The 27,700-nt window shown below is 44.7% G+C and overlaps 1 protein-coding gene across 1 annotated transcript; it reads right to left on the reverse strand.

Moving 5' to 3' along the window:
* Positions 1–628: 628 nt before the first annotated feature.
* On the reverse strand, positions 629–14,257 carry BTN3A3 (butyrophilin subfamily 3 member A3). The gene is given in 8 exon segments (XM_060403557.1): positions 629–1,651; positions 1,653–2,505; positions 4,954–4,984; positions 5,068–5,088; positions 5,273–5,473; positions 6,460–6,646; positions 6,649–6,752; positions 8,133–14,257. Coding segments are annotated over 8 exon segments (1,638 nt in total). The 5' UTR covers positions 8,314–14,257; the 3' UTR covers positions 629–1,591.
* Positions 14,258–27,700: the final 13,443 nt, after the last annotated feature.

Consider the following 27,700-nt stretch of genomic DNA (forward strand, 5'->3'; position numbering starts at 1 on the left):
GTTGGAATTACAGTTATGCCTCTTAAAGTAGAGAGATTATCCTGGATACATAGGAAGATTATCTTGGATTATCTGGATGGACACAATCTAATTACATAAATTCTTTAAAAATGGAAAGAAGCAGGAGAGTCAAAGAGATTCAGTGGAAGAAGATCCAGGATGGATTCCAAGATGGAGAGGGATTCAATCTGCCATTACTACTTTGAAGATGGAGGAAGAGGACCAGGAGGTAGCGAATGTGAGATCCTCCAGAAGAAGGAAAGAGCCCTAGGCTGACAGCCAGCAAGAAATGACCACCTCAGTCCTACAACTGCAAGAAACTAAATTCTGCCAACAATTTGAATGAGCAAGGAAACAGATTCTTTGCTAGCACCTCCAGAAAGGCATACAGTCTGCAGCCACCTTGATTTTAGCCCAGTGAGACCCATGCTGGTCTTTTGGCCTACAAAAATATGAGATAATAAATTTATTTTTGTTTTAGGTCACAAAACTTGTGGCAATTTATTACGGCAACAATAGAAAACTAATACAAGGAGGATTTTGTGAAAATATTATGAGATGAATTGTAAAACTTGTGGTAAGTTAACTGTAGGGACTTAAAACCTAGAAAAGATTCAGTTAAAGAGTGAGGATTATTAACACGTTTATTTAACAAATGTAACTTGACAACCACATGTCAGATAGAGGGGATACATTGGTGAACAAAATAGTGATGATGATGAAGAATACCTTCTGCCTGGTACCCGTCAGCTGAAAGGAACATCCATTAACATCAATAACTGATCAGGTGTGGAAATATCCCTTTGCTAGAAATGGACTCTGTTGTGTGATTTAAAATACCACTACAGTTCATCTGGTTTCATTCCTCCCAAATTCTTGTTCTACAGACAATCTTTAAGTATTAAGTTAGGCTTTCTAGACATCTTGAGCATAGGAGGATTGGTTCTGGCTCCAGGATTGCACATCACATCGGTAGGGGGAGGAGAGAAGCGGGGCCCACATGCCCGTTAGTAGTTAAGACTTTAGCCTTTAGTCCTTTTGCACTTCTGTATATTCATTCTCTGGATCAAGTCACCCTGCCGAGCCAACCCAATGAAGTGCTGGACCTATAGCTGTGACAATCGATCCTGAAGGAACCAAGTGGGGTGGGGCTCCCATAGGCACTTACAGTGATCTTTAACCTGGGGTGCCCTGGGAAGGAATGCTCAGGGCTGCACATGGTCCCTCCCTCACAGGGGCAATTGGGCTGGGAAAAAGGCTAGGGGTAGAGGGTGGGTAGGTGGGGGAGAGGAGCCCCAACAGCACTGACTATTTGATGAATTATGAATTATATAACTTGCTTAACTTGGCCCTGCCTCAGTTTCCACACTCCTGAAATGAGGCTGTGACATAGGGTTGTTATGAGGAGTGAAACATTTAAAGCTTTTAGCACAACACCCAGTATATTGTAAATCATCTGTAAATGTTTTATTATTCAATGCCCAGCCATCATTTACTAGCTGAGTGACCTCTAGGAAGAGAGACAATAAAGCAGTATCAAACTCAAATGTCCATATGAAATAAATAACTGTATTAATATTAGTAGAGTGCTTCACGCTGTATGTGCCTTTAGCATTTTATGGTTGCGATTTGTTGCTGCTGTTAGGGAAGAGACCCTCAGCTGCAGGCTGGGCAGGGAGAAGCAAGGATGTGACTTCAGCCTGAGGCTCTCCATTCTCTTCAGCTGAGGTCAGGACCACTGGGGTTTCCAGAGAAAGGTCAGGCACTAGGTCAGGAACACCAGGACTCCCTCCTCCTGTTGACACTGGGCAAATGGTCAAGGTAGTGGGCTCCAAGGTCAAAATCCTGAAAACAGGCCACAGAGGCCTGGAGAAGGAGGTGTGTGGGAAGGTGTAGATATGAGATCCAGCCACAGTGTTGTAGAAGGAGACTTCACCAGTCTCATAGTCCAGGAAAACCCCCACTTTTTCAGGAGGGCTGGCAACTGTCAGTTTGGTCCGGGGCTCAGTGAGAGCCGGGTAGTCATTCTCATCAGACAGCCCTATAGTTCAGAAGTCATTCTCCGGGCTCATTTTAATCCAGCATTTTCTCTCCACGTCCTCCTTGCACACCCCCACATGCCACTGTTTCCTGTCCCCGATCTCCTCCTCCCAGTGATGTCTCCCTGACGTGAAGCTCTTGCAGCCAAGCACACAGTAGTGCCAACCAAATCACTTGGGGCTGTCTGGCAGATTTCAGCATTCCTCTGCCCGCTGCAGGCTCCTCTGGTCATCAGACACGAGCAGGATGGGGTTCACTGTGTTGGGATCCGAAAGCACATCCTCTGCAGAAATTTTGGGGGGCTGAATGGTGGGTGAACCATTGTTCCTAGATCTCAGAGCCTCAGCCCTCAAGCCCTGGGTTTGATTGAGGAAGCCCAAGTCCAGGGCTGGGTGCCCACAGCCTGCCCTGAATGTGACCCTCTCAGCAACACCAGAGGAAAGCCCTAAGGGGCTTGTGTTCAGTAGGAAAGGGGAAAGTAGTGAGCGTTAGAGTCTGCTTAACCAACATCTAGAGCTGGCTCCTTCCAGCTACGTTTTTCCTGTTTCTCTCCCTGAAGTGACTCTGCCCACCTGTACTTCATAGGCATAGATGCTTGCTAAGTCGCTTCAGTAGTGTCCAACTCTTTGTGACCCAGTGGACTGTACCTGCCAGGCTCCCCTGTCCATGGGATTCTCCAGGTAAGAATACTGGAGTGGTCTGCCGTACCCTCTTGCTGGGAATCTTCCTGACTCAGGGATCAAACCCACCTCTCTTACATCTCCTGTACTAGCAGGTGGATTCTTTACTACTAGTGCCACCTGGGAAGCTCGTGCTCCATAGGCATACAGGTTTAAATTTCAATCCTTGTGCTACCACTCATGAAGTGAATGTCTTTTCTCTTTTTTCCATTGGCCCAAGCTGTATAATATTTTAAGCCTCAATTTTCTTATCTGAAAAATGGGGCTTAAAAAATACTAATCTTTAGGGTAGAAGATAACACACATTGGGTATTTGGTTTAGGGCCAGGCATGGAGGAAGTCCCTGATGTTTTAATAGCTGTCAGTCTTTTTCTGGGCTAAGGGGCATTATGTTGAGGGCTTCATGTGCTCCCAGGCACACTCTCCATGTTCTTCTACCCTTTTCTGGACCCTGGAATCTGTCCTCTTTGGACAGTGACACTGGGCTCCCTTGCCTCTGGTCACCTGTTGGGTTTGGTCAGTGGGAGGCACTAGCTGAAGATTGGAAGGAGCAAGAACAGAGGCAAGACATTTATTTCCTCCTCCACTTCTTCTCTGCCAGCTTCAGGGAGTGATGCTTGACCAAGGGGATGACTCATCTCAGGATGCCCTCTCTGTGAGCTACAGCTTCCTGTGGGCCAAACACTCTCCTCCCCATCTCTTCAGGCCCAGCATGGTGACAGCACCCAAGTGTTGTGAACCCTTGGGGACTGAATAGTTCTTTGTCAATTTCCCTTTGCTCTCTTTCTCCCCTTTGTAAATAGTTGATTCTTTATGCCCTCTTCAACCACCCATTTTGAATAAAATGTCTCTTTTTTGCTGGCTTTTTGACCAAGTACACATTCATTAACTCATTTAGTCTTTACCTCAACTCTCACATAAATAGGAACTACAATCATTGTCTACAAGTGAGGAGACTGAAGCTCAAAATATCAAATAACTTGAGGACACACAGTGGCAAGAGCTGGCATATAGACCTTGGGAAAGGACATGACCTTTGAGCATTGCTTTCTCTCCTTGGTCACGTGGCTTCTGCACTCTCACTGCAATATTAGTTCACCCTGCCTGTCCTTCCCCTCACCTCCACCATTGATGCCTCTTCCTTCCCATAAAGATCTGTGGAAGCCCAGGAGAGCAATTCTCACCAGTTCTCTGGGCATGCAGTGGAAGGCTGCTGGAGACTGAGATCTCCAATCAGAACTCCCCCGGTCACAGGAGCTTGCTGTCCCAGAATCTCAAGACGTGGAAAAGAAAAAGGGAATATGGTCCCTCGGGTTTTCGTCCTAGGGGATGTACAGTGATTCACTCACCAGCTTGGAAGAGGACCTTCTTCCACTCCGAAAGAAAGGAGACACAAAAAGGAATGCTCATGAATTCTGATCTTTCCCTCACCCATTCTCCTCACTGAGTCTTTTCTGTATCCCTTTTTTCAGTCTCTTCCTTCATCTATAGCTTGGGTAAATCAGGCATAAAACCTCTCAAAAATGGTGTATTTTCTTCACTCTATTGTGCTGGGGCTGCAGGTGACATGGCCAGGCTATACTAGGCTGTGTGTGTGTGTGTGGGTATGTATGTCGGCAGGGCAGGAAGTGATTAAACTGCCCAGACACTATATCTGAAGGTCCTCTCTGAGGCTGTAGAAAAGCAGGGGTGGTACTCCCCACAGAAAATGAGCCTCTGGGTTAGATCTGAGTATTCCTACTGCAAATGCGAGTGGGTCACGCAGCAGGGAAAAGGTTTAAATGTTTATCTACCTGTGCCAGGAAACTCAGAGAACATCCAGGTCACTCATCTGGATAGGTTTGAGACTTCTCCCCACCTACAATGGAAGAAAGGAACAGACGTCATCTGAACTCTGTCATTTCTGAGTCCTTTCTTTTTACTTTTGCCTCATCTCGCCTTCTTTCTGACCACTCCACCCTTCTTACCTTCTGCCTCTGCCTGTTCAACTCTCATCTCCCCTCTCTTCTTTAGGGAAGGAGACTGAAAGCCCCTTTCTCTATTAAAAAAGGAAACACTCTCTATTCTCCCTACCAACTACTTCCCCCTCTCCAGTCACCCATATTTCTTCTCCTGGGAAAAAGGATCCAGAACATTCCTTCTTCCCAGGGCAGAGTTAGGGGCTGAGGAACCCAGCTGGAAAATATATGGGCAGAGACAGTCTTCTATGTGAATTCAGAGATGTCAGAGCCACTTATGAGTCATGTACTGGACCTTTCTCCACTCTGCAATGGAAGAAAAGTGGTGAGTCATTAAGTGGTAAGTCATAGGAAGATGAGCATAGGTCCCTGGGGGAATCAGAGCTTACCAAGCTCATACTGAAGCATTTCTGGAAAAGAAGCAGAAAAAAAAAAAAAAGTACTGTTACTGGGGTGGAAGGAGGAGGACCTCTAGAAAATAAATCTTAAAGATGACCAAGTGCTGAGTTGGGTGCGAGAGGTGGGGATGGGGTGAGGTGATCCAGCTCCCTCCTGCAAAGCATGGGCCTTAGACTCCCTCTCCAGGTCAGATACCTTTTACTCTTTCTTCTTGCTTGTTTTCTGCCCAAGTTGCTTCTTTTTCCTTTTTCGCTCTTTCTTTCTCCGTGAACAGAGCCTCTTTTTCCTTCCTCTGTAGCCACAGGAAGTAACCAGCTCCAGCGAGAAGCAGCAGACAGACCGTCAGGGTCCCTGCAAAGGCAGCGATCCAGCGCTGGGCCCTCCTGAAGAAGGGGTCTGCAATGGGATCCAGTCTTAGCTTCTCACCCTCAGGACAGGGTTCATGGAGTTCATCTCCTGATAGTAAAATCTTTCTCTTCCTAGGTTCTCAGAGACCTTTAGGTAAGACTTCGGCAAGCCCTGCTAAGGTTTTATAGATACAGTAATAACATAATACCAGAACTTGTCTTGAAATGTCTGTCTCTCACATGTAAATCTGTTACTTAAGCATCATAATCAAGTTTTTTTTCTACTTAGAATTTATAATAGGTTACACCCACATGGTTCCACTATCAAATAAGAGCACATAAAACATTATCCAAGTCTCCGGTCCACTCACACAAATTTTAATACACATTTTTCTAGTGAGTGAGCTTGGACACTCTTTCATGTGTTATTCCTTTTCTGTGAACTAATAATTCATCCTTTGCTCTTTTTTCTACTGTTTTGTACTATATTTTAATGGGATTAGTATTTCCTCTAAATTATAAGTTGTACACAGACCCACCCGCCCCCAACTTTGTCTTTACTTAAGGATCCGATCTTCGTCACTTCTCTCCAGTTCCCATTGCCTGTCACCATTCTTGGCACATAGGAAATGCTCAGTAAATCCTTGTGACATAAACAGGGGAAAACAAAAACAAAAAAAAAACCCTAGTTCCATTAAAGGCTCTGGAACTCAGCTCAATGACTCACTTTCACTGTATACCACAGAGAAGCACACATCCCCCTTTCGTTTCTTTTTTTTTTTTAAGTTATTAAATTTTTTTTTTACTTTTCTTTTTTTAATATGGCTATACTAGATTTTAATTGGTTAATGTTTAAATTGTCATTTTGTCTAATTTTCTATAGATTAAATTTTACATATGTCTCTTTTAAGAAATTTTTAAAATCTGGGGTATAATTGACTTACTTATATTATAATAGTTCCAGGTGTTCACATCCTTTTTCTTCCAACAGCCATGGCTCCTCACAGTATACCTGCAACTAAGCAGGGTACTAACCTGCGATGGAAATCCGGGCTGTCTTTTCCTGGTTGAGGAGGGGATTTCTGATGATAAAAGATACCCCTTCTCCAGAGCCACCTTTCATGATTAGAGATGATGTGACTGCATACAGGCACGCTCCATCTGCAGCCAGAGGTGCTGTCACAGTTGGCATGTTCTGGGCCTCAGCATCTCTCCACTGAATACCAGTGGTATTCTCTCCACTGAATACCAGCTGGTGGACTCGCATCCCCAGTGGATCCCCCCATTCTCATGGCCCATCACTTGAATGTGAAGGTCAGAGCCCAGTGCTGTAGAAAGGATGAATGAGCCTCAGTTCTTGGGAGCATCCTGTATCGGTGAGGGTCTCAACAGGAATTGGATGGCACACTCAGATAATTAAACTCGAGTTTTCTAAGAAGCTGTTTGCAAAAGGGTGGTCATAATGAGGAGAAAACTATGTGGAACAGAGCAGTACTCCAGGGCCAGGAACAATGGAGTGTTACCACCCACCCCTAAACCCAAAGGGTAGTGAAGAGGGAGCTGTTTTGAAGACCTAAAGAGGGAGAGTCATGTAGAGAGAGCTTTCATAAGAGGAGCTGTGATCTTCTGGAAGGGCATGGAGCCAGCTAGAGGTGGTCCTGCAGTGAATAAGACAGGGGCACAAGTACCCTGACCCCTCTCTCTTCCTCCTTCTACCTTCTGCTATGGCTCCCCATGGACCAAACCCAGCCAGAAGCTACATGGCAAGATAAAGAGATATGCCATGAGAAAGAGATATGCAGCGCTTGACATGGAATATGAGTCCAGTCTTGGTGTTCTCCTGTGGAACACAAGCAATTTCATGGAGTATCAGCATCAGAGGGCCCTTTGTCACTACGACAGGTGAAGACAAAAGACCAACAACAATCATGTTTGAAGACAGAGAAAAATACAAGCACTGTCCCAAACATAACCTTGACCAAACATTCCCCTGTCCTGACTGGGTGATGCCACTCCTTTACCAGTCCCAGATTAGCCTCACTCTAGTCTTATGAAGTTTATGAAGTTATCCACCCACAGAAATATACCTCCTCTCCTCTGACAGCATCCCATCCAAAGCAAAGCCCATTTCCATAAAGCTTGCCCTAAATCTCCTACCAGAAGCCCAGAGTCTATACCTAGTCTCCTCTATCACCCTCTTCCTGAGACCCCCATGTTCCCACAGGGCATGCACTGCTTCTCCTGCAACAAGGATTGAAGTCAACTGGTTCAATTGCAAGTGTGCTCTTAGGGGGTGTGGTTTGGAGAAGTGACAGCACAGATGCTGCCCTTACAGGTCAGCCTCCCAGGGCTCATGGAGGCGAGTACCTGGAGGGGCCCCCAGAAGCCACCTGAACCCAGACAATCATGCACCATCTCCAAGGAGATGTTTTCCTATCCTTCCCATCCTGACCTTCCAATTCCCAGCTTAGACCCTGGCAGTTGGCAGGAGGGAGCTCTTTACTTGGCAAGATAGCGTACAGGAAGGGGTCTTCCTGGATGAAGACCTGCTTCTTTCCTGAGGCTCTCAGAGAAATGAAGTCAGAAGACAGAGGAGGCAGTTCCCAATGATCAGCCAAGAGCACTGAGAGGTGGATTTGGAGCAGAAACTCTGCATCTGCTCCTAGGTCCCAAGAGGAACACACTCAGAACCGAACCTGAAGGCTCACCTGCAACCTTCAGCTCCAATAAGGCTTTCTCATAGAAGTTGCCATCTTGGAAATAACACAGGTAGTTTCCACTGTCAGAGGCTCTAACGTTGTGTATTCGGAGCAAGGAGTGAGCAGCTGGTCGGAGATGAAGCAGATAAGGAGGTGAAATGGAAGAGTCTAGGGACAAAGCCATTTTCATCAGTGCTGCAATCAGAGAGATGCCAGAAAGAGTCGGACAGAAATACCACCTGGAAGAAGATGGAGAATTCTGTGTGAGAACCTCGGCCTCCCCAGGGCCGACTCAGGGAGAAACACAGGATCAGTAGTATGAGGACCCATAATCTTCCTCTGCCAAAATGTCTGCTTGGGAGTCTCTTCACCTTTGAGTTCCTACATGGAATATCTCCCGTAAAAATATGCATGTTAAGTGTACAGACAGTAACCCTAGCCCATCAAGAAATCCTTGGCTCTCCTGAGTATGTTCAGAATCTCTATACTCACCCACACTTCCTCAGCTATGTCAGGTCCAAGCCTCCACCATCACACCCTGATTAATATAGGACTCTCCTCTCTGGGTCCTCCGATTCTGCTTGTGTTCCCTACAGTCTCAATACAACATCCAGAACATTCCTTGAGTCACATCCTGTCACTCCTCTGCGCAGCACCTTCTGCAGGCTCCTATTTCATTCTGAGTAGATGCTAAAGTCCTTCCAATGGCTGGCCTGGCCCTCCTGGAGCTGCATGCCTCACTTCCTCTCCAGGCACACTGTCCTTCCTACTGTTCCTTGGACAGAACACGACAGAAGACCTTGACCTTGACTCTTCTCTCTGCCTGGAACCCTCTTCCCCATATATCCACAAGCTCACTCTCTCGCCTCCTTCAAGTCTATCCTTTAAAGTCAGTTCCTCTATGAGACCCTCTCTGATCACAGAATTGTGGCAAACTGTTCCCATCCCCCTCAACGTCTCTCTTTTTCCCATTGCATTTTCACCAGTGAACATATCATACATTTATCGTCTGTCTCCAGCTGCTAGAATGTAAGTTCCACAAAACAATGATATTGGTCTATTTTGTTTCCTGATGTGTAAGACACCTGTGGTGGTGGTTCACATGAAACCCTCAGTGAATATTTGTTGAGTTAGTGAATGGATGAGGGCTTACATATTAAACCATCAATACTCACTAGCATTTTAGTTCAGTTTAGATGATGAGAATAGTTGGGTGTCATCCAACGAATGAGAGGAGGGGAGGTGGAGAGTTTATGGAGATAAGCATTTTTCTGCATAATGATAATGCTCTTTTGGCCTGGCTTAGAGAGCAGAGCCTGGCCTCCTGTGCTTCCACTGGGGACTTAGTTGTATTAAAGCATTTATTCTTATTTTTCAATAAAGTGGTTTCAAAGAGCAAGCCTATCCTGGACATGCAAGTGTTGCAACTTGGTAAGTCTTTAGCGAACATTTTCATAACTGTTCTGGTGGTCCAGTGGTTAGGACTCTGCATTTTCACTGCCAGCTTTGATCCCTGGTTGAGGAACTAATCTCATGCATGACCGAAAAAAAAAAGTTCTTTGGGGGGAAACATTTGTTCTTTAGTGGGAGAAACATCTCTGGAAAGGAAATGGTTCACTTTCTTTTTTCCCTTTCCTCCTGTGTTTATCAATGGTCCTTGGCAGATGGCCTGCCTCTGGGCTCACCAGCAATGGATAATTTACCTATCTTGGTCTTTGCATTGCTAGGGAAGTGCCTTTTAGGGGTGGAGATGTAATTGTTGGCACTTGCACAGAAGGGCAAACAAGTCAACTTCGAAACGCATAGCAGACCAGCGTGGCTCACACCTCTATGAAGTGCTGGGGTTCTTCCAGCTCAGAGGCAGGGCCTCTGCAACACCCCAGTTCCAGCCCAGTGTTTCCAAATGTATCTTGGTCCATTAAAGCACCTGCACCTTGTGCGATAAGAGAAGTGTGGGGCCCTTGCCAGTTAGCTAGGCTTGATTATAGCTGGAGTTCTAACTTGGCTTCCACTCCAACCATACCAGAGTTGTCTTCCTCCCTATATAGTGGACAGCCTGAGAGTCGATTATTCCAAGACAAGACTAAGAACTCCAGATGGAGCCCTCTCCCTTCTCCCATCATGTATTCTTTCTTTCCTGAAAATGTCACATGAAATGGTGTGCTGACAAATGACTCAGGATGTGCCCATCTGTCTCCTCTAGGCCCAACCCATGGCCGTTACAAAGTTCACATCACTTTCCCATCAGACTTTGGTCCAAGATCCTGGCAGATTCCCTGGGTCAATCAGAGGCTGAAACTACCACTTTTTTTTTTTTTTTTTTTAAGTTTTGGCCAAGCTTTGAGGCTTGCAGGATCTGGACCACTGCCAGTGAAAGTGCCTAATCCTAACCATTGGACCTCCAGGGAAGTCCCATGAACCTACCACTTCTTAACCCCAAGGCGAGTGAATTGGAGAGTTAAGAATAAGGCCAGGTCTCAACCAGGCATTTTCATTCCTTCAACAAATGTTTATCGAGCACTCACTGTGTGCCAGGCCCACTACATATTAGATGTTGGAAATGAAAAAGGTGTGGGAGGTAAGTCATGGCCCTACGATTCAGCAGCTCTGTGATTTAAAAAATCTGTTTGAACTTCAGTTACTCATGACACATTATGAAACAGGAAGTTTAGAATGTACACAATTGACTTAGCACCTTCACTTCCAGATATCTGGTCTAGCAAAACACTTGCATGGGTGCAGAGAGAACTGTGTGTAAGGTTGACACTGAAACATTATTTTTAAAAGTGAAAAAAAAAAAAAGGGTAAACAAGCTAACCAGCCACTCTAACCACTAACAGAAGACTGGTTGGTTAAATAAAGGCTGATCTGTATGAGGGAACTCAGTGTGGCAGTTAAGAGTAATTTATAGTCACTAACCCAGAAAATCAAGATATATTAAATAAACAAAAAGCACACTGCAGAGAAAATTAATGATTATATTAAAAAAAAACAAAACCTAAGTTATTAATTTGTATGTACATGTTTATACCTTGGACTTCTCTGGTGGCTCAGATGGTAAAAAATCTGTCTGCAAACCCTGCAAACCCAGGGTTTGATCCCTGGGTTGGTAAGATCCCCTGGATAAGGGCATGACAACCCACTCCAGTAATCTTACCTGGAGAATCTGCATGGGTGGAGGAGCCTACTGTCCAAATCACCTTAAAAGAGATCATACTAAACTGAAAATTGAAGGTTGAATGAGAGACACTTTTGTGCTTTGCCTCCTACCTTTGAAAATTATTTGGATGTTTTCAGTTTTAAAAGTTTTCATGTTTTACTCAGCAATTAAAATTTTTTACAAATAATTACTCTGACTGCAACATATTAGTTGTTCAGAAAACACCAACTCCTGTAAATCAACTGCATGTCAATAAATAAATAAAGTCTCCTCACACTAATTCACCGTAAACAAACCAGTATAAGCCCTGCATTCACAGTACCTGCTACTCTTAAAACTGTTCCAAGAACTGCCTTTGAGAAGAGGCCAGCAGAGGGAGGTGAGTGGGTTGAGGAGGAGCTGGAAGCAGAAATTTGTCTAGCTGGGATTTCTGGGGAGCCTGCATGAAACTCAGACATACCCTCAGACAAAAGATTGTCTTTCACCATATCTTCTGCTCTTCAAAACTGCTCCCTAAGATGCTAGAGAGAGGTATTATTATTATTATTATCATCATCATTATATAGGTAACAATTTCAATGCTGTCCTCAGAGTGAGGAATATATATTCACTAATTTGGGGGGGATATTATTATTATTTTTTATTCCTGATTATAGACTGAAGAAGGAATTCATAGGGCCTGGACTCCATCTTAGGCCTGTTCATGCTGATCATGCTCGGCCACCTTTCCAACGGACTCTGAACTCTGTGTTTCAGTTCAGTTCAGTTCAGTCGCTCAGTCATGTCCGACTCTTTGCGACCGCATGAATCGCAGCACGCCGCGCCTCCCTGTGCATCACCATCTCCCGGAGTTCACTCAGACTCATGTCCATCGAGTCGGTGATGCCATCCAGCCATCTCATCCTCTGTCGTCCCCTTCTCCTCCTGCTCCCGATCCCTCCCAGCATCAAAGTCTTTTCCAATGAATCAACTCTTCACATGAGGTGGCCAAAGTACTGTAGTTTCAGCTTTAGCATCATTCCTTCCAAAGAACACCCAGGGATGATCTCCTTCAGAATGGATTGGTTGGATCTCCTTGCAGTCCAAGGGACGCTCAAGAGTCTTTTCCAACACCACAGTTCAAAAGCATCAATTCTTCGGCGCTCAGCCTTCTTCACAGTCCAACTCTCACATCTATACATGACCACGGGAAAAACCATAGCCTTGACTAGATGGACCTTAGTTGGCAAAGTAATGTCTCTGCTTTTGAATATGCTATCTAGGTTAGTCATAACTTTTCTTCCAAGGAGTAAGCGTCTTTTAATTTCATGGCTGCAGTCACCATCTGCAGTGATTTTGGAGCCCCCCAAAGTAAAGTCTGACACTGTTTCCACTGTTTCTCAGTGCTTATGAAAACAACAACAGAGGGATAAGATCCCCTCCAGACAGGGGAACCTTGAAGATCATATCTAGGTTACTCATTGCCTAAGAGAAAACATACACTAATCACCCCTTCCTCCAGACAGGCCATAAATTTTTCTGTGTCTATCAGAGTGTAGCCTCGGGTTTATTGATTATTGGCTAATTGTTTGACTGTTTGAGCACATGAGCACATAGCACGTGAATGATGGGGTTATTGGGACTGTATTTTCCTTGGTTTATGTAAGTCTCAAGGAATTTGGAGTGGTGGGTTCAGACACATACACATGGGGTATAAAAGATTTTCACAAATGCTGGTCAGGGTCCTTGGCTAAGAGGAGACTCTGCCTTGGGCCCGCCGGTGTAATAAACTGCACTCCACTATCTGCATTGTCCTTCTGAGTGAGTTTGTTTCCCAGAACGCGTGGCTACAATAAGACGACATCAAAACAGAGAAAAATATAAAGGAATAAAATTTAAATAATCTGTGATAGTAATCATATACTTTGCTTCATGGGACTATAAGGATTTCTGGAAGTATTTTGACCATAGATATATACTAAATGCCTGAAAATTGTCAAAATTATCATTTGACCCAGAAATTCCACTTGTAGAAACTACTCTTAAAGAAAAAAAAGTCAAGTATTAACACAAACTTTCGAGTTTAAAGCTGTTCATCATAAATAAGATTCAATAGCAAAATGTAGATACAATTTAAATCTCCAAATTAAATCCAGCTTTGTTACAATTAGAAATAAAAACTCTTTATTAAAAACATGATTTCAAAATCCCTTTCATGATTGGACAATGTGTTTGTATCCATTCTCCAACTGTTGCATATGCTGATTCAGATTTTTTAAATTACAAATAATTCTGTAATGAACATCTTTACATGCAAATCTTTAAGGCATATCTTTTTTTCAGAATCTCTTAGAACACATTCCCAGAGATGACTAGGAGAGATAAGAGTCCTTTGCTCCTTTCTGATCACAGTAATCTCCTAAGAATGTGCAATCAGCAAGCTTTTTTCATTCACATTGTAACTCTCCCACAAATGCTCAAATTCAGGTCTTTAGCCTTTGCATTGCCCTGCTGTCTCCACCCCCTCATCCCCTTACTACAGCACACCTGAGCCCCAATCACTTTCTCTGGGCAAGGCCCTCTCTCAGCTCTTCAGCCTCCCTCCTTCCAAGGCTCCTCACCCTGGATTTTACCTATTTTCCCACACTTATCTCTTGGCAATCCCATCTGAAAATTACAGCCCACAGAGTAAAGATAATCAATAGTTCCTCATTATAAATAAGAGTCTCTTTTCTCTGGAAGAAAGGAAAAAGAGAGATGCATGCTCACTCTGAGCAAGAGTAAGAATAGGTCTGTGAAGAATTAGTTTCGGATTGGCTCAGAGGGGAGGTTCTCATCAGTTGCTGGGCAGAAACCAGTGAGGTTTGAAAACTGAAAGTATATTGTATTGTGAAAAAGAAATCCCAGCCTAATTCTCACTTTGTATCACTCTGTGTTTCCCTAATTGAATCATTTATGCATATGTATGTATGTATAAATCAGTATTTATTATATATATCTGCTTTATGTCTTATATATAATAATAGACTTATTTTTTTCTCATAAAAGATTTACTGAGTAGAGAAAAGGTTTGAACTTGTGAAGAGAGGAAGACATGCATTAATTAAAACATTTCTGTGGTTTTTGACTAACGTCTGTTTGCATGTATAGCACACGTGGCAGGGAATATATTTTACAACAGAGGCAAATGAACAGAAAACCAGACCCTCTCCACCTTTTTTAGCACCTCTGAAATTCAAGTCTCAGATTCATTATCAAATAATATAATTTTCACATTTTCCAGAGCAGTGTTCTGGTGACTGATTGGCATATTTTACATTTTTCAGAAAAATTCTGATTTGGGTGTTGCTGAGAAGGCTCATGAACTTGTTGAGCCTTATTTGTGCTAATTTCATATGTATTTCTTTCTCCTCTGCCAGCAGGATTCTTATTCCCCGAGGTTAGAGTCTGGCTGATCTGTGGATACTGTTTCTGTTAGCGGTCTTTGGCACAAAGTGGTCCTATCTGTGGCCTAGAGCCTCCCAAGACAATTTGTTTGCCTCTTGGGACAATGATTAAAGCTCAAGGGACTTCAGTATGGCTTTGCTGATGGAATTTAATTATGTATATATATATACACACATACATACATACACATATATGGGCTTCCCTGGTGGCTCAGCAGTAAAGAATCTTTCTGTCAATGCAGGAGACACGGTTCAGTCCCTGGGTTGGGAAGATGGATCCCCTGGAGAAGGAAATGACAATCCATTCCAGTATTATTGCCTGGGAAATCCTCTGGACAGAGGATACTGGTGGGCTACAGTCCATGGGGTCACAAAGAGTCAGATAGAACTTGGTTACTAAACAACCAACAACAACAATATATACATGTGTGTGTGTCCAGCCTTGTCAGACTCCTTGTGACATTATGGACTGTAGCCCACCAGTCTCTCCTGTCCACAGGATTTCCCAGGCTAGAATACTGGAGTGGGTTGCTATTTCCTACTCCAGGGGATCTTCCCAACCCAGGTATTGAACCCTCATCTCCTGCATCTCCTGCATTGGCTCTTTACCACTAAGCAACCAGGGAAGCCTATATATATAATATATTTTATACAGGAAAGCCTATCTATCTATCTATTTTTTTTCCTTTCCCCAAGCAGGGATCTAACCTGGGCCCACATTAGTGAAAGCATGAGTCTCAATCACTGGATCACCAGGAAATTCTTGGAATTTAATAATATTACAAAAGTTTGAATTTAGGCTCTGTGGTAGAGATAGCTGGATGCTTGTGCAAGTTTCATTTTCTGTCCTTTTTCTCTTTCTTAAACTCACAAAGAGTTAGCATTCCTTCTGTGGTAAGGCTGAAGGAGGAAACAGACAGAACAGGCTCCATCTTGAAAGCAGGACTCCATTATGGGCTGGACTGTGGACTTTGAGCTATGTGCCCAATGTCTATGGAAACAACATACCAACTGGAAAATCAGGCCCCCTGGACGGAAGAGCCCCAGGGCTCTTACCTAGACTCTCTGCTGCCTAAAAGAATACCCTAATTATCTGTGTAACCGAATAGAATCATAAATGCTATTATGCTTATTGGGGTATGACCACAGGCCTATTGTCCCCTTTGTTGTATCAAAGATACAAATTTGATTGTATCTTTCTTTTCCTTTGTTCAGACTAGTTTCAGGGAATTTGGGGAGGTGGGTTTGGCATGTACACTTAGGGTATGTAAGGTTTTCAGAAAAACTGATCAGGGTACTTGGCTAAGAAGAGACTCTGCCTTGGGCCCGCCGGTGTAATAGTGTAATAAACTGTACTCCACTATCTGCATTGTCCTTCTGAGTGAGTTTGTTTCCCAGAACACGTGGCTGCAACATTTGGTGCATGGACCGGGAAACTCCTCACTTTGAGGAGACAAGTCCCATTTGGGACTACTCCGATGTCTTGCGGCTTGAATCTTCTGGGGGGAAGGCACCTCGCCCTTCTGGAAGGATTCTGCTTCTCAATGCCCGGACCTTTCGTGTTAGCAGGCAGTGGATGGCAGCAGGGGAACTGAGCGCTCAGGTGAGGAGGAACACACCCGGTAGGGTGGAAGAGGGGGTCTGATCACCCCCCTGGCAGGCATTAGAAGGGGCACAGACCCACAGGAGTCTGGAATAGGCAGGTGGCAACGATTGCTTGGTACACAGGTTAACACGTGTGTTAGGGCTTAGAAAGGAAATTTGTATGTTGTAGCCACGCGTTCTGGGAAACAAACTCACTCAGAAGGACAATGCAGATAGTGGAGTGCAGTTTATTATACCGGCAGGCCCAAGGCAGAGTCTTCTCTTAGCCAAGGACCCCGACCAGCATTTGTGAACATCTTTTATACCCCATGTGTATGTGTCTGAACCCACCACTCCAAATTCCTTGAGATTTACATAAACCAAGGAAAATACAGTCCCAATAACCCCATCATTCACGTGCTATGTGCTCATGTGCTCAGACAGTCAAACAATTAGCCAATAATCAATAAACCTGAGGTTACACTCCGATTGATACAGAAAAATTTATGGCCTGTCTGGAGGAAGGGGTGATTAGTGTATGTTTTCTCTCAGGCGATGAGTAACCTAGATACGATCTTCAAGGTTCCCCTGTCTGGAGGGGATCTTATCCTTCTGTTGTTGTTTTCATAGGCACTAAACACAGAGTTCAGAGTCCATTGGAAAGGTGGCCGAGCATGATCAGCATGAACAGGCCTAAGATGGAGTCCAGGCCCTATGAATTTCTTCTTCATTCCCCCATAACTCATATTATGAGCATTATTCATAGGGATATATTGCACCCTGGCTCTCTGACTGCCAGTTTGGGAGAATGACATCAACCTTTGGGTTACAAAGTTCATAATACATTATAAAATTCAGCGTCCACAAAGCAGAACTATCAAGACAACTACAACAGTGGTACATACAGTTTTCCACCAATCGCCCTTCACCCAAGATAGAACCGAAGTCCAGAAAGGAAGGTTTTCATTTGACATTGCTTTTACCTGGTTTTTCATGTCAGCTAAAGCAGTCGATACATTGCCAGATAAGTCAGGAATGTATGCACAACATTCAACCGTAATTACAGCACAGGTCCCTCCTTGAGCAGCTGTGAGTATGTCCCAAGCCATTCTATTATGAATTACCACTTTCTCATTTGGATTTGCTCTTCATTTAAGGCTTGGATGGCTTTTGTTCGATCTAGGAGGGCCTGTTTTGTGAAATTAGTCAAGGCCTCTACTTTAATCATGATATCTGTTGTCCCTATAGAGGGTATGAATAAGGCAGCAATATACTCATACCATTGAAACACGATCTTGTCCACCTAGCATGTAAATAAGGTAGATTTACCAGGGCTACTGGGGTAGATTTACAACAAGTAGGTTAGGCTTTTGTTACACTGGCATTTATATCAAATGTAACTCCATGACCTGAGTGTATCGACTGTAGGTCTTACACCAAGAGAGCAAGAAGAGGTTATGATTGGCAAGAGAGAGGAAAGTCTCTTTTTGTCATCCCAGAAAAGAGCAGAGTGGTTTAAAATCTCCTTAGCAGAGCGGTGACACGCACCAAGGAAGTCCCTCCATCACTGACAGAGGCATAGCCCTACATACCCAGCAGCTGGGAGTGTTGTGGAAGTCTGCATAGGAATGTCCCCATGAGATGAAAACATTGTCCTGAGTTGAAACGGAAGTTAAATTCAAAATCACTTTGATGAGACCAAGCAGCAGGAGTTGATTGTGCCCCTTCATCCTGAAGGGGCTCGTCCAAGATCTTCTTTTCCTTCTTCTTAAGGATGGTCTTAGTCTCTTGAGGGTCAGCAGGGCTCCTCTGCGCAGTCCACTCAGCGTTTTTTGGGTCTGCGTGGTATGTTCTCTTCACCCTTGAATGATGGATCCAAGGGACAATACCTGAAACTTTAACTGCAGTATGGGTAGTTAGAATAACATAAGGGCCCTTTCACCAAGGGGCTAGCAAATCATGCGTCCAATCTTTGACCCATACTTGGTCACCAAGCGTAAACTCATAAATCTGTTCCCCAAGCGGGAATGGCACACTTTTCTTGTACAAACTTAGTTACCTGATTTATTACCTTACTCAGTTTTATCTGCTGTGAAATCCTATTCCCTCTTACCTGAGGCAAATTTGTTGACACCTGTTTTATAATGGGAGGGGGCCTCCCATTCACAATTTTGTATGGAGAATAGCCTTGGGACTGTGGGGTCATCCTGAGTCTGAGCAGAGCTGTCGGAAGCAAGTCCACTCAGGAGCAGTCAGTCTCTATGATCCACTTGGAGAGTCTCTTTAATGTCCGATTGGTTCATTCCACCATCTTAGAACTCTGGACCTATAAGCAGTGTGCAGTTTCCATTTGATGTTTTAAGTTTTGCTCACTTGTTGTACTAAATCAGCTACAAAAGCCGGGTCATTGTCTGAACCAATGCTGGTAGGAAGTCAAATCTGGGAACTGTTTCCCTAAGCAGGCTCTGGGCTACTTCTGATGCTCTTTCAGTCCAGGTAGGAAAAGCTTCTACCCATCCCGAGAACATACATACCAGGATCAGCAGGTAACAGTAGTGTCGGTGAGGTTTCATTTCAGTGAAGTCCACTCCCAGGTGTTCAAAGGGCAGCATGCCTTTCCGCTAAATACCCAGAGGTTTTTGTCTGAATACCTGAGAAGGAGCATTAACCTGCGAGCAGGCAGCATGGCCTAGGTGGGTCGCTTGGTGTGTTTGGTTTACCAGATTGTGTGCCAGCTCTTCTGGTACCAATAATTTGCCCCTTGGCAATACCCACCATCCCTTTTCAGTCTTGATGGCCCCTTCCGCTTTGGCTAGCCTGACAGCCGTTGTCCTTGTTTTATCAGGATAGTGCCATCAGTATATGGACCCAACTAGAGTCTGGAACCTTGTGTCCTTCTTTAAAACAAACCCCAGAGACCTTACCTCCTCCTTGCAGATCTGTGCCTTTTTCTTCGACACCCAGTAACCTGCTTCCATCAGCAGCTGGAGCAGTGCTTTTGTACCTTCCCAGCATTTTTCCTTGGTCTCGGTGGCCAGCAGCAGGTCATTCCCATATTGTAGGAGTCAACATCCATACTCTTCCAGATGGAATGAGTTCAGGTCAGAAGTCAAGGCTTCCCCAAAGATGGCTGGGGAGTTCTTAAACCCTGTGGGGGAGTCCAGATGAGCTGTTGCTTGGTGCCCCCGACTGGATCTTCCCATTCAAAGACAAAGATGGGCTGTGACGCTGGGACGAGGCATATGCAGAAGAAGACATCCTTGAGATCTAGGCGAGTATAAACTTTAGTCCTCGGCGGGAGGAGGCTAAGTAAGATATAGGGGTTTGGAACCGTGGGGTATAAAGTCACGGTAGCCTGGTTGACTAGCCTGAGATCCTGTACAGGCCTATAGTCCTGTCCTCCTTCCTTTTTGACTGGCAGGATCGGCGTATTCCAAGCCGACTGGCACTCCACTAGAATGCCCGCTTGTTTCGATCTATTCATGTGGGGCAGTATGCCAGCCCAGGCCTCTATGGGTAGCGGGTACTTGCGCTTTCTAACCAGGATGGTGCCTGGTTTGAGTTCTATTATCACTGCGGCTTGATGTCTAGCCAGCTTGGAGGGAAGGGGGTTTGTCTTTCACCCAGACCTCAGGGAATAATTGAGTTAGCTCTCTCTCATGCTCTTCCGGCCCACCTGGTTCTTCCTTCGGAGGCTCATGCAACCTCCACTCATCTTGGGGTGGTATTGAGAGAGAGAGCAAATAAGTCATAGTGTCCATCTGGAAGGTGGGCCTCTCCTCAGGGGAGAAAGTCACTTGTGCTCCTAGTTTGGAGAGCAAGTCTCTTCCCAACAGGGGTACTGGGCACTCAGGAATGTAGAGGAATTCATGAATCACTTGGTGCCCCCTCATCGGACATTTTCTGGGTTGGCAAAACGATTTAATCATGTCTTCTCCCCATACCCCAGGTACAGCGGTAGTCTTTTTGGACAGTGGTGCCACAGGTTTTGTTACTACTGACAGTTCTTCTCCTGTATCTACCAGGAAGTCACTGTTTTGGTCCCCCACTTTTAAGGTTACCACGGGCTCTCAGGGACCTGATATCTCTGAGCCCCGGCAGCCCTATTTAATTTCCAAGTCAGCAAGCCCCACAACTTCTAGAGCTTCCTCTTCCTTCCTTGCCTTAGGGCATTCATTCTTCCAGTGCAAAAGCTCGGCACTGGGCATACTGGTTTGGCTGTAACGGGGCCCAGGGCCTCTGCGGGGATCAGATGAAGGACTGTCCTGTCCCTGGGGCAGAGGAGGTTTTCCGGAGGGCCCAAGATAGACTTTCCCAGAGCAGCAGCTAGCATTGCACATCATTCCCTCCAGCTCTCTGGCAGAGCGCAGTCTCTGCTTAATTCCATCATCTCCCTCCCCTTCTTGTCAGTACTCACCGGGAGAGGTGGGGGGTATAGCTTGGGCAGTTTGGCTGGAGAGTTGGATCCTGGAAGTGCTGGCCAGAGGCTTCTGTCACTGGGATCGGAGCCTGCCGAGGTGGCGGCTCTACGACCTTGGGAAGAGCTGGTGGAGGAGCAGCGGCTGCTGCAGGACTTCACCTGGCCTTGGATTGGGCATTAAGGTGGCCTCTGATCCTGGTGGAGCATGAGGCAGAAGCGTCGTTATCCAGTATGGGGGAGGGGTCACATCGACCCATCCAAATCCTGTAAAATTTCCTTTTTTATCATCAGTCAATTTTTGTGCCATTAATATTTTTCCCTTTCCTTTCCGGATACAGAACCTTGTCCAAGTAGCAGGGTCTTGAGCTAACCCTAGCCATAGGTCAATATATGGATATTGATCCAGGTGTCTCAGTTCTCCTACTGTATAGACTGCTTCCAGTATTTTTAAGTTCATGGTGTTCTCTGGTGGCCATCCTACTCCCATAGGGGGCCATTCGACCTCAGAGAGTATGTGGAGGTGGTTAGGCTTCATCTTCACCCCATAGTCTCCTCCTAATCCCTTCTTAAAATTTTTAATCATGCACTCCAATACAGTTGTCTCAGATTCACCTCCTCACATCTTGCTTACCTTCTCGGACCTTGTTCTACTTTTCCTTTTTGTTTTGTCTACGAAGTTCTCAGTACCCTATACACTTCTGATATTTCCATTCAGTTCAGTTCAGTCTCTCAGTCGTGTCCAACTCTTTGCGATCCCATGAATCGCAGCACACCAGGCCTCCCTGTTCATCACCAATTCCCGGAGTCCACTCAGAGTCACGTCCATCGAGTCAGTGATGCCATCTAGCCATCTCATCTCAGGAACCTTCTCTTCCTGCCCCCAATCCCTCCCAGCATCAAAGTGTTTTCCAATGAGTCAACACTTCACATGAGGTGGCCAAAGTACTGGAGTTTCAGCTTTAGCATCATTCCTTCCAAAGAATACCCAGGGATGATCTCCTTCAGAATGGACTGGTTGGATCTCCTTGCAGTCCAAGGGACTCTCAAGAGTCTTCTCCAACACCACAGTTCAAAAGCATCAGTTCTTCGGTACTCAGCCTTCTTCACATTCCAACTCTCACATCCATACACGACTACTGGAAAAACCATAGCCTTGACTAGATGGATCTTAGTCGGCAAAGCAATGTCTCTGCTTTTGAATATGCTATCTAGGTTGGTCATAACTTTTCTTCCAAGGAGTAAGAGTCTTTTAATTTCATGGCTGCAGTCACCATCTGCAGTGATTTTTAAGCCCCCCAAAAATAAAGTCTGACACTGTTTCCACTGTTTCCCCATCTATTTGCCATGAAGTGATGGGACCGGATGCCATGATCTTCGTTTTCTGAATATTGAGCTTTAAGCCAACTTTTTCACTCTCCTCTTTCACTTTCATCAAGAGGCTTTTTCGTTCCTCTTCACTTCCTGCCATAAGGGTGGTGTCATCTGCATATCTGAGGTGATTGGTATTTCTCCTGGCAATCTTGATTCCAGCTTGTGTTTCTTCCAGTCCAGCGTTTCTCATGATGTACTCTGCATAGAAGTTAAATAAGCAGGGTGACAATATACAGCCTTGACGTACTCCTTTTCCTATTTGGAACCAGTCTATTGTTCCATGTTCAGTTCTGACTCTTGCTTCCTGACCTGCATACAGATTTCTCAAGAGGCAGGTCAGGTGGTCTGGTATTCCCACCTCTCTCAGAATTTTCCATAGTTTATTGTGATCCACACAGTCAAAGGCTTTAGCATAGTCAATAAAGCAGAAATAGATGTTTTTCTGGAACTCTCTTGCTTTTTCCATGATCCAGCAGATGTTGGCAATTTGATCTCTGGTTCCTCTACCTTTTCTAAAACCAGTTTGAACATCAGGAAGTTCACAGTTCACGTATTGCTGAAGCCTGGCTTGGAGAATTTTGAGCATTACTTTACTAGTGTGTGAGATGAGTGCAATTGTGCAGTAGTTTGAGCATTCTTTGGCATTGCCTTTCTTTGGGATTGGAATGAAAACTGACCTTTTCCAGTCCTGTGGCCACTGCTGAGTTTTCCAAATTTGCTAGCATATTGAGTGCAGCACTTTCACAGCATCATCTTTCAGGATTTGAAATAGCTCAACTGGAATTCCATCACCTCCACTAGCTTTGTTCGTAGTGATGCTTTCTAAGGCCCGCTTGACTTCACATTCCAGGTTGTCTGGCTCTAGATGAGTGATCACACCATCGTGATTATCTGGGTGGTGAAGATCTTTTTGTACAGTTCTTCTGTGTATTCTTGCCACTTCTTCTTAATATCTTCTGCTTTTGTTAGGTCCATACCATTTCTGTCCTTTACTGAGCCCATCTTTGCATGAAATGTTCCCTTGGTATCTCTAATTTTCTTGAAGAGATCTCTAGTCTTTCCCATTCTCTTGTTTTCCTCTGTTTCTTTGCATTGATCACTGAAGAAGGCTTTCTTATCTCTTCTTGCTATTCTTTGGAAGTCTGCATTCAGATGCTTATATCTTTCCTTTTCTCCTTTGCTTTTCGCTTCACTTCTTTTCACAGCTATTTGTAAGGCCTCCTCAGACAGCCATTTTGCTTTTTTGCATTTCTTTTCCATGGGGATGGTCTTGATCCCTGTCTTCTGTACAATGTCACGAATCTCATTCCATAGTTCATCAGGCAGTCTATCTATCAGATCTAGTCCCTTAAATCTATTTCTCACTTCCACTGTACAATCATACGGGATTTGATTTAGGTCATATCTGAATGGTCTAGCAGTTTTCCCTACTTTCTTCAATTTAAGTCTAAATTTGGCAATAAGGAGTTCATGATCTGAGCCACAGTCAGCTCCTGGTCTTGTTTTTGTTGACTGTGTAGAGCTTCTCCATCTTTGGCTGCAAAGAATATAATCAATCTCATTTCGGTGTTGACCATCTGGTGATGTCCATATGTAGAGTCTTCTCTTGTGTTGTTGGAAGAGGGTGTTTGCTATGACCAGTGCATTTTCTTGGCAAAACTCTATTAGTCTTTGCCCTGCTTCATTCCGCATTCCAAGGCCAAATTTGCCTGTTACTCCAGGTGCTTCTCAACTTCCTACTTTTGCATTCCAGTACCCTACAATGAAAAAGACATCTTTTTTAGGTGTTAGTTCTAAAAGGTCTTGTAGGTCTTCATAGAACCGTTCAACTTCAGCTTCTTCAGCGCTACTGGTTGGGGCATAGACTTGGATTACCGTGATATTGAATGGTTTGCCTTGGAGACGAACAGCATTCATTCTTTTGTTTTTGAGATTGTATCCAAGTACTGCATTTCGGACTCTTTTGTTGACCATGATGGCTACTCCATTTCTTCTGAGGGATTCCTGCCCGCAGTAGTAGATATAATGGTCATCTGAGTTAAATTCATCCATTCCAGTCCATTTTAGTTTGCTGATTCCTAGAATGTCGACGTTTACTCTTGCCATCTCCTGTTTGACCACTCCCAATCTGCTTTGATTCATGGAACTAACATTCCAGGTACCTATGCAATATTGCTCTTTACAGCATCGGACTTTGCTTCTATCACCAGTCGCATCCACAACTGGATATTGTTTTTGCTTTGGCTCCATCCCTTCATTCCTTCTGGAGTTATTCTCCACTGATCTCCAGTAGCATATTGGGCACCTACTGACCCAGGGAGTTCCCCTTTCACTATCCTATCATTTTTCCTTTTCATATTGTTCATGGGGTTCTCAAGGCAAGACTACTGAAGTGGTTTGCCATTCCCTTCTCCAGTCGACCACATTCTGTCAGACCTCTTCATCATGTCCTGTCCGTCTTGGATGGCCCCACAGCGCATGGCTTAGTTTCATTGAGTTAGACAAGGCTGTGGTCCATTTGATCAGATTGGCTATATTCTGTAGTTATGGTTTCAGTGTGTCTGCCCTCTGATGCCCTCTCACAACACCTGCCATCTTACTTGGGTTTCTCTTACCTTGGACGTGGGGTATCTCTTCACAGCTGCCCGAGCAAAGTGCAGCCACTGCTCCTTACCTTGGACGAGGGGTATCTCCTCACGGCCACCCCTCCTGACCTTTAACGTGGAGTAGCTCCTCTCAGCCCTCCTGCGCCCATGCAGCCACCACTCCTTGGATGTGAGGTAGCTCCTCTCGGCTGCCGCCCTGACCTCGGGCATGGGGTAGGTCCTCTCGGCTGCTGCCCTGACCTCCGGCATGGGGTAGCTCCTCTCAGCCGCTCCTGTGCCATCATAACCTGGCACTCTCGGCCGCCGCCTTGACCTCGAGTGTGCGGTAGCTCGTCTGGGCCACCACCTCTGACCTCAGGCAGATGGTGATTGCAGCCATGAAATTAAAAGATGCTTACTCCTTGGAAGAAAAGTTATGACCAACCTAGATAGCATATTGAAAAGCAGAGATATTACTTTGCCAACAAAGTTCAGTCTAGTCAAGGCTATGATTTTTGTAAGGATGTGAGAGTTGGACTGTGAAGAAAGCTGAGCACTGAAGACTTGATGCTTTTGAACTGTGGTGTTGGAGAAGACTCTTGAGAGTCCCTTGGACTGCAGGGAGATCCAACCAATCCATCCTAAAGGAGATCAGTACTGGGTGTTCATTGGAAGGACTGATGCTGAAGCCGAAACTCCAATATTTTGGGCAACTCATGCAAAGTGTTGACTCATTGAAAAAGACCTTGGGAAAAAAAAAAAAAGAAAAGACCTTGATGCTGGGAGGGACTGGGGGCAGGAGGAGAAGGGGATGACAGAGGATGAGATGGCTGGATGGCATCATCGACTCGATGGACATGAGTCTGAGTGAACTCTGGGAATTGGTGATGGACATGGAGGCCTGGTGTGCTATGATTCATGGGATTGCAAAGAGTCGGACATGACTGAGTGTCTGAACTAAACTGAACTGACCAGCATTGGATCGGACAATGGCCCGGCTTTCGTAGCTGATTTAGTATAACAAGTAAGCAAAATTTTAAACATCAAGTGGAAATTACCTACAACATATAGGCCCAAGAGTTCTGAGATCATGGAAGGAACCAACCGGACACTTAAAGAGACACTCTCCAAGTGGATCTTAGAGACTGACTGTTCCAGGGTGGACTTGTTTCTGATGGCTCTGCTCAGACTCAGGATGACCCCACAGTCCCATGGCTCTTCTCCGTACAAATTTGTGCATGGGAGGCCCCCTCCCATAGTAAAACAGGCGTCAACAAATTTGCCTCAGGTAAGGGGAGATGAGATTTCACAACAGATGGAACAGCTGGGTAAGGTAATAAATCAGGTAACTAAGTTTGTACAAAAAAGGGTGCCATTCCCCCTTGGGGAACAGATTCACGAATTTGTACCCAGGGATCAGGTGCGGTCAAAGACTGCAAACACGACTCCTTGGCCCCACATTAGAAGGGTCCATATACTGTTGTTATAACCAGCCCTACTGCAGTTAAAGTTGCAGGTGTCACTCCCTGGATCCACCACGTGAGGGTGAAGAGAGCATACCACGCAGACCCGGAGGACGCTGAGTGCACTATACAAAAGGACCCCACTGATCCCTGTGAAACCGAGATCATCTTAAAGAAGAAAAAGAGATGAAGCTCTATAATCAACTGCTGCTACAAGGACTTGCTGGTATCATCTTGAGACTACCCATAGTTTCAGTACAAAGAGGGACTTGTGCTGTAATTAAAGTTGAATGTTGTGTATATATTCCTGATTTATCTGGCTATATATCAGCTACCCTAGATGACATGAAAGGTTAGGTAAAAGTTATATCTGATGATAATCTTCCTTTTTGGACTTCAGTCTTATCTTGGGTGAAGGGTGATGGGTGAAAAACTATGTTTACCATTGTTATAGTTGCCTTGATAGTTCTGCTTTGTGGACCCTTTATTTTACAATGTATTATGAACTTTGTAACCCAAAGGTTGATATCATTCTCCCAAATTAGAGGTCGGAGAGTCAGGGTGCAATATATCCCTATGAATGATGCTCATACTATGAGTTAAGAGCATCACGAGTGGGGAATGAAGGAGGAAACAGACAGAACAGGCTCCATCTTGAAAGCAGTACTCCATCTTGGGCCGGACAGTGGACTTTGAGCTATACGCCCAATATCTATGGAAACGACATACCAACTGGAAAACCAGGCCCTCTGGACAGAAGAGCCTCAGGGTTTGTACCCAGACTCTCTGCTGCCTAAAAGACTACCCTAATTATTTGTGTAACTGAATAGAATCATAAATTCAATTATACTTATTGGGGTATGACCACAGGCCTATTGATAATTGTCCCCTGTTAACTACCTAGGCTTAAGTCATATGAATCACGGGTTAACTTTGATTGTATCTTTCTTTTCCTTTGTTTAGACTAGTTTCAGGGAATTTGGGGAGGTGGGTTTGGCATGTACACTTAGGGTATATAAGGTTTTCAGAAAAACTGGTCAGGGTCCTTGGCTAAGAGGAGACTCTGCCTTGGGCCCGCCAGTGTAATAGTGTAATAAACTGCACTCCACTATCTGCATTGTCCTTCTGAGTGAGTTTGTTTCCCAGAACACGTGGCTACAACAAGGTATGATGTCTTAGATGACCCATTCAAGGAAGTTCACAGAGTCCAGCTTAATGAAGCCTACGTACCTTGCATCCTGATAGAACACTAGAGGGACATACTGAGGCAATATTTCTGGATCAGGCTGTGTGGGTTTGAGCAGATACAACAAGACAGCTTTTGACAAATTTTCTCAGATGGTTCCAGTAGATCTGGTGGTGACCCTTCTTGCTATCTTATTTGCAATGAGGCAAAAGGTCCCTGCTTCTTAGTATTCAAACTCAGTTTGGGGGAGTAGTACAATGAGTCCATTCTTATAGATAAGAGAGTCCAAAGGACTTAAAAATCTGCCCTCCAAGTCATCAGGCTGGGAAAACAGTTAATAAGAAGTAGTGTTTCTCCCAAGGTCATAAAACAACTGCAAAGGG

This window comes from Ovis aries, chromosome 20, assembly GCF_016772045.2.
Source record: "Ovis aries strain OAR_USU_Benz2616 breed Rambouillet chromosome 20, ARS-UI_Ramb_v3.0, whole genome shotgun sequence".
Lineage (NCBI taxonomy): Eukaryota > Metazoa > Chordata > Mammalia > Artiodactyla > Bovidae > Ovis > Ovis aries.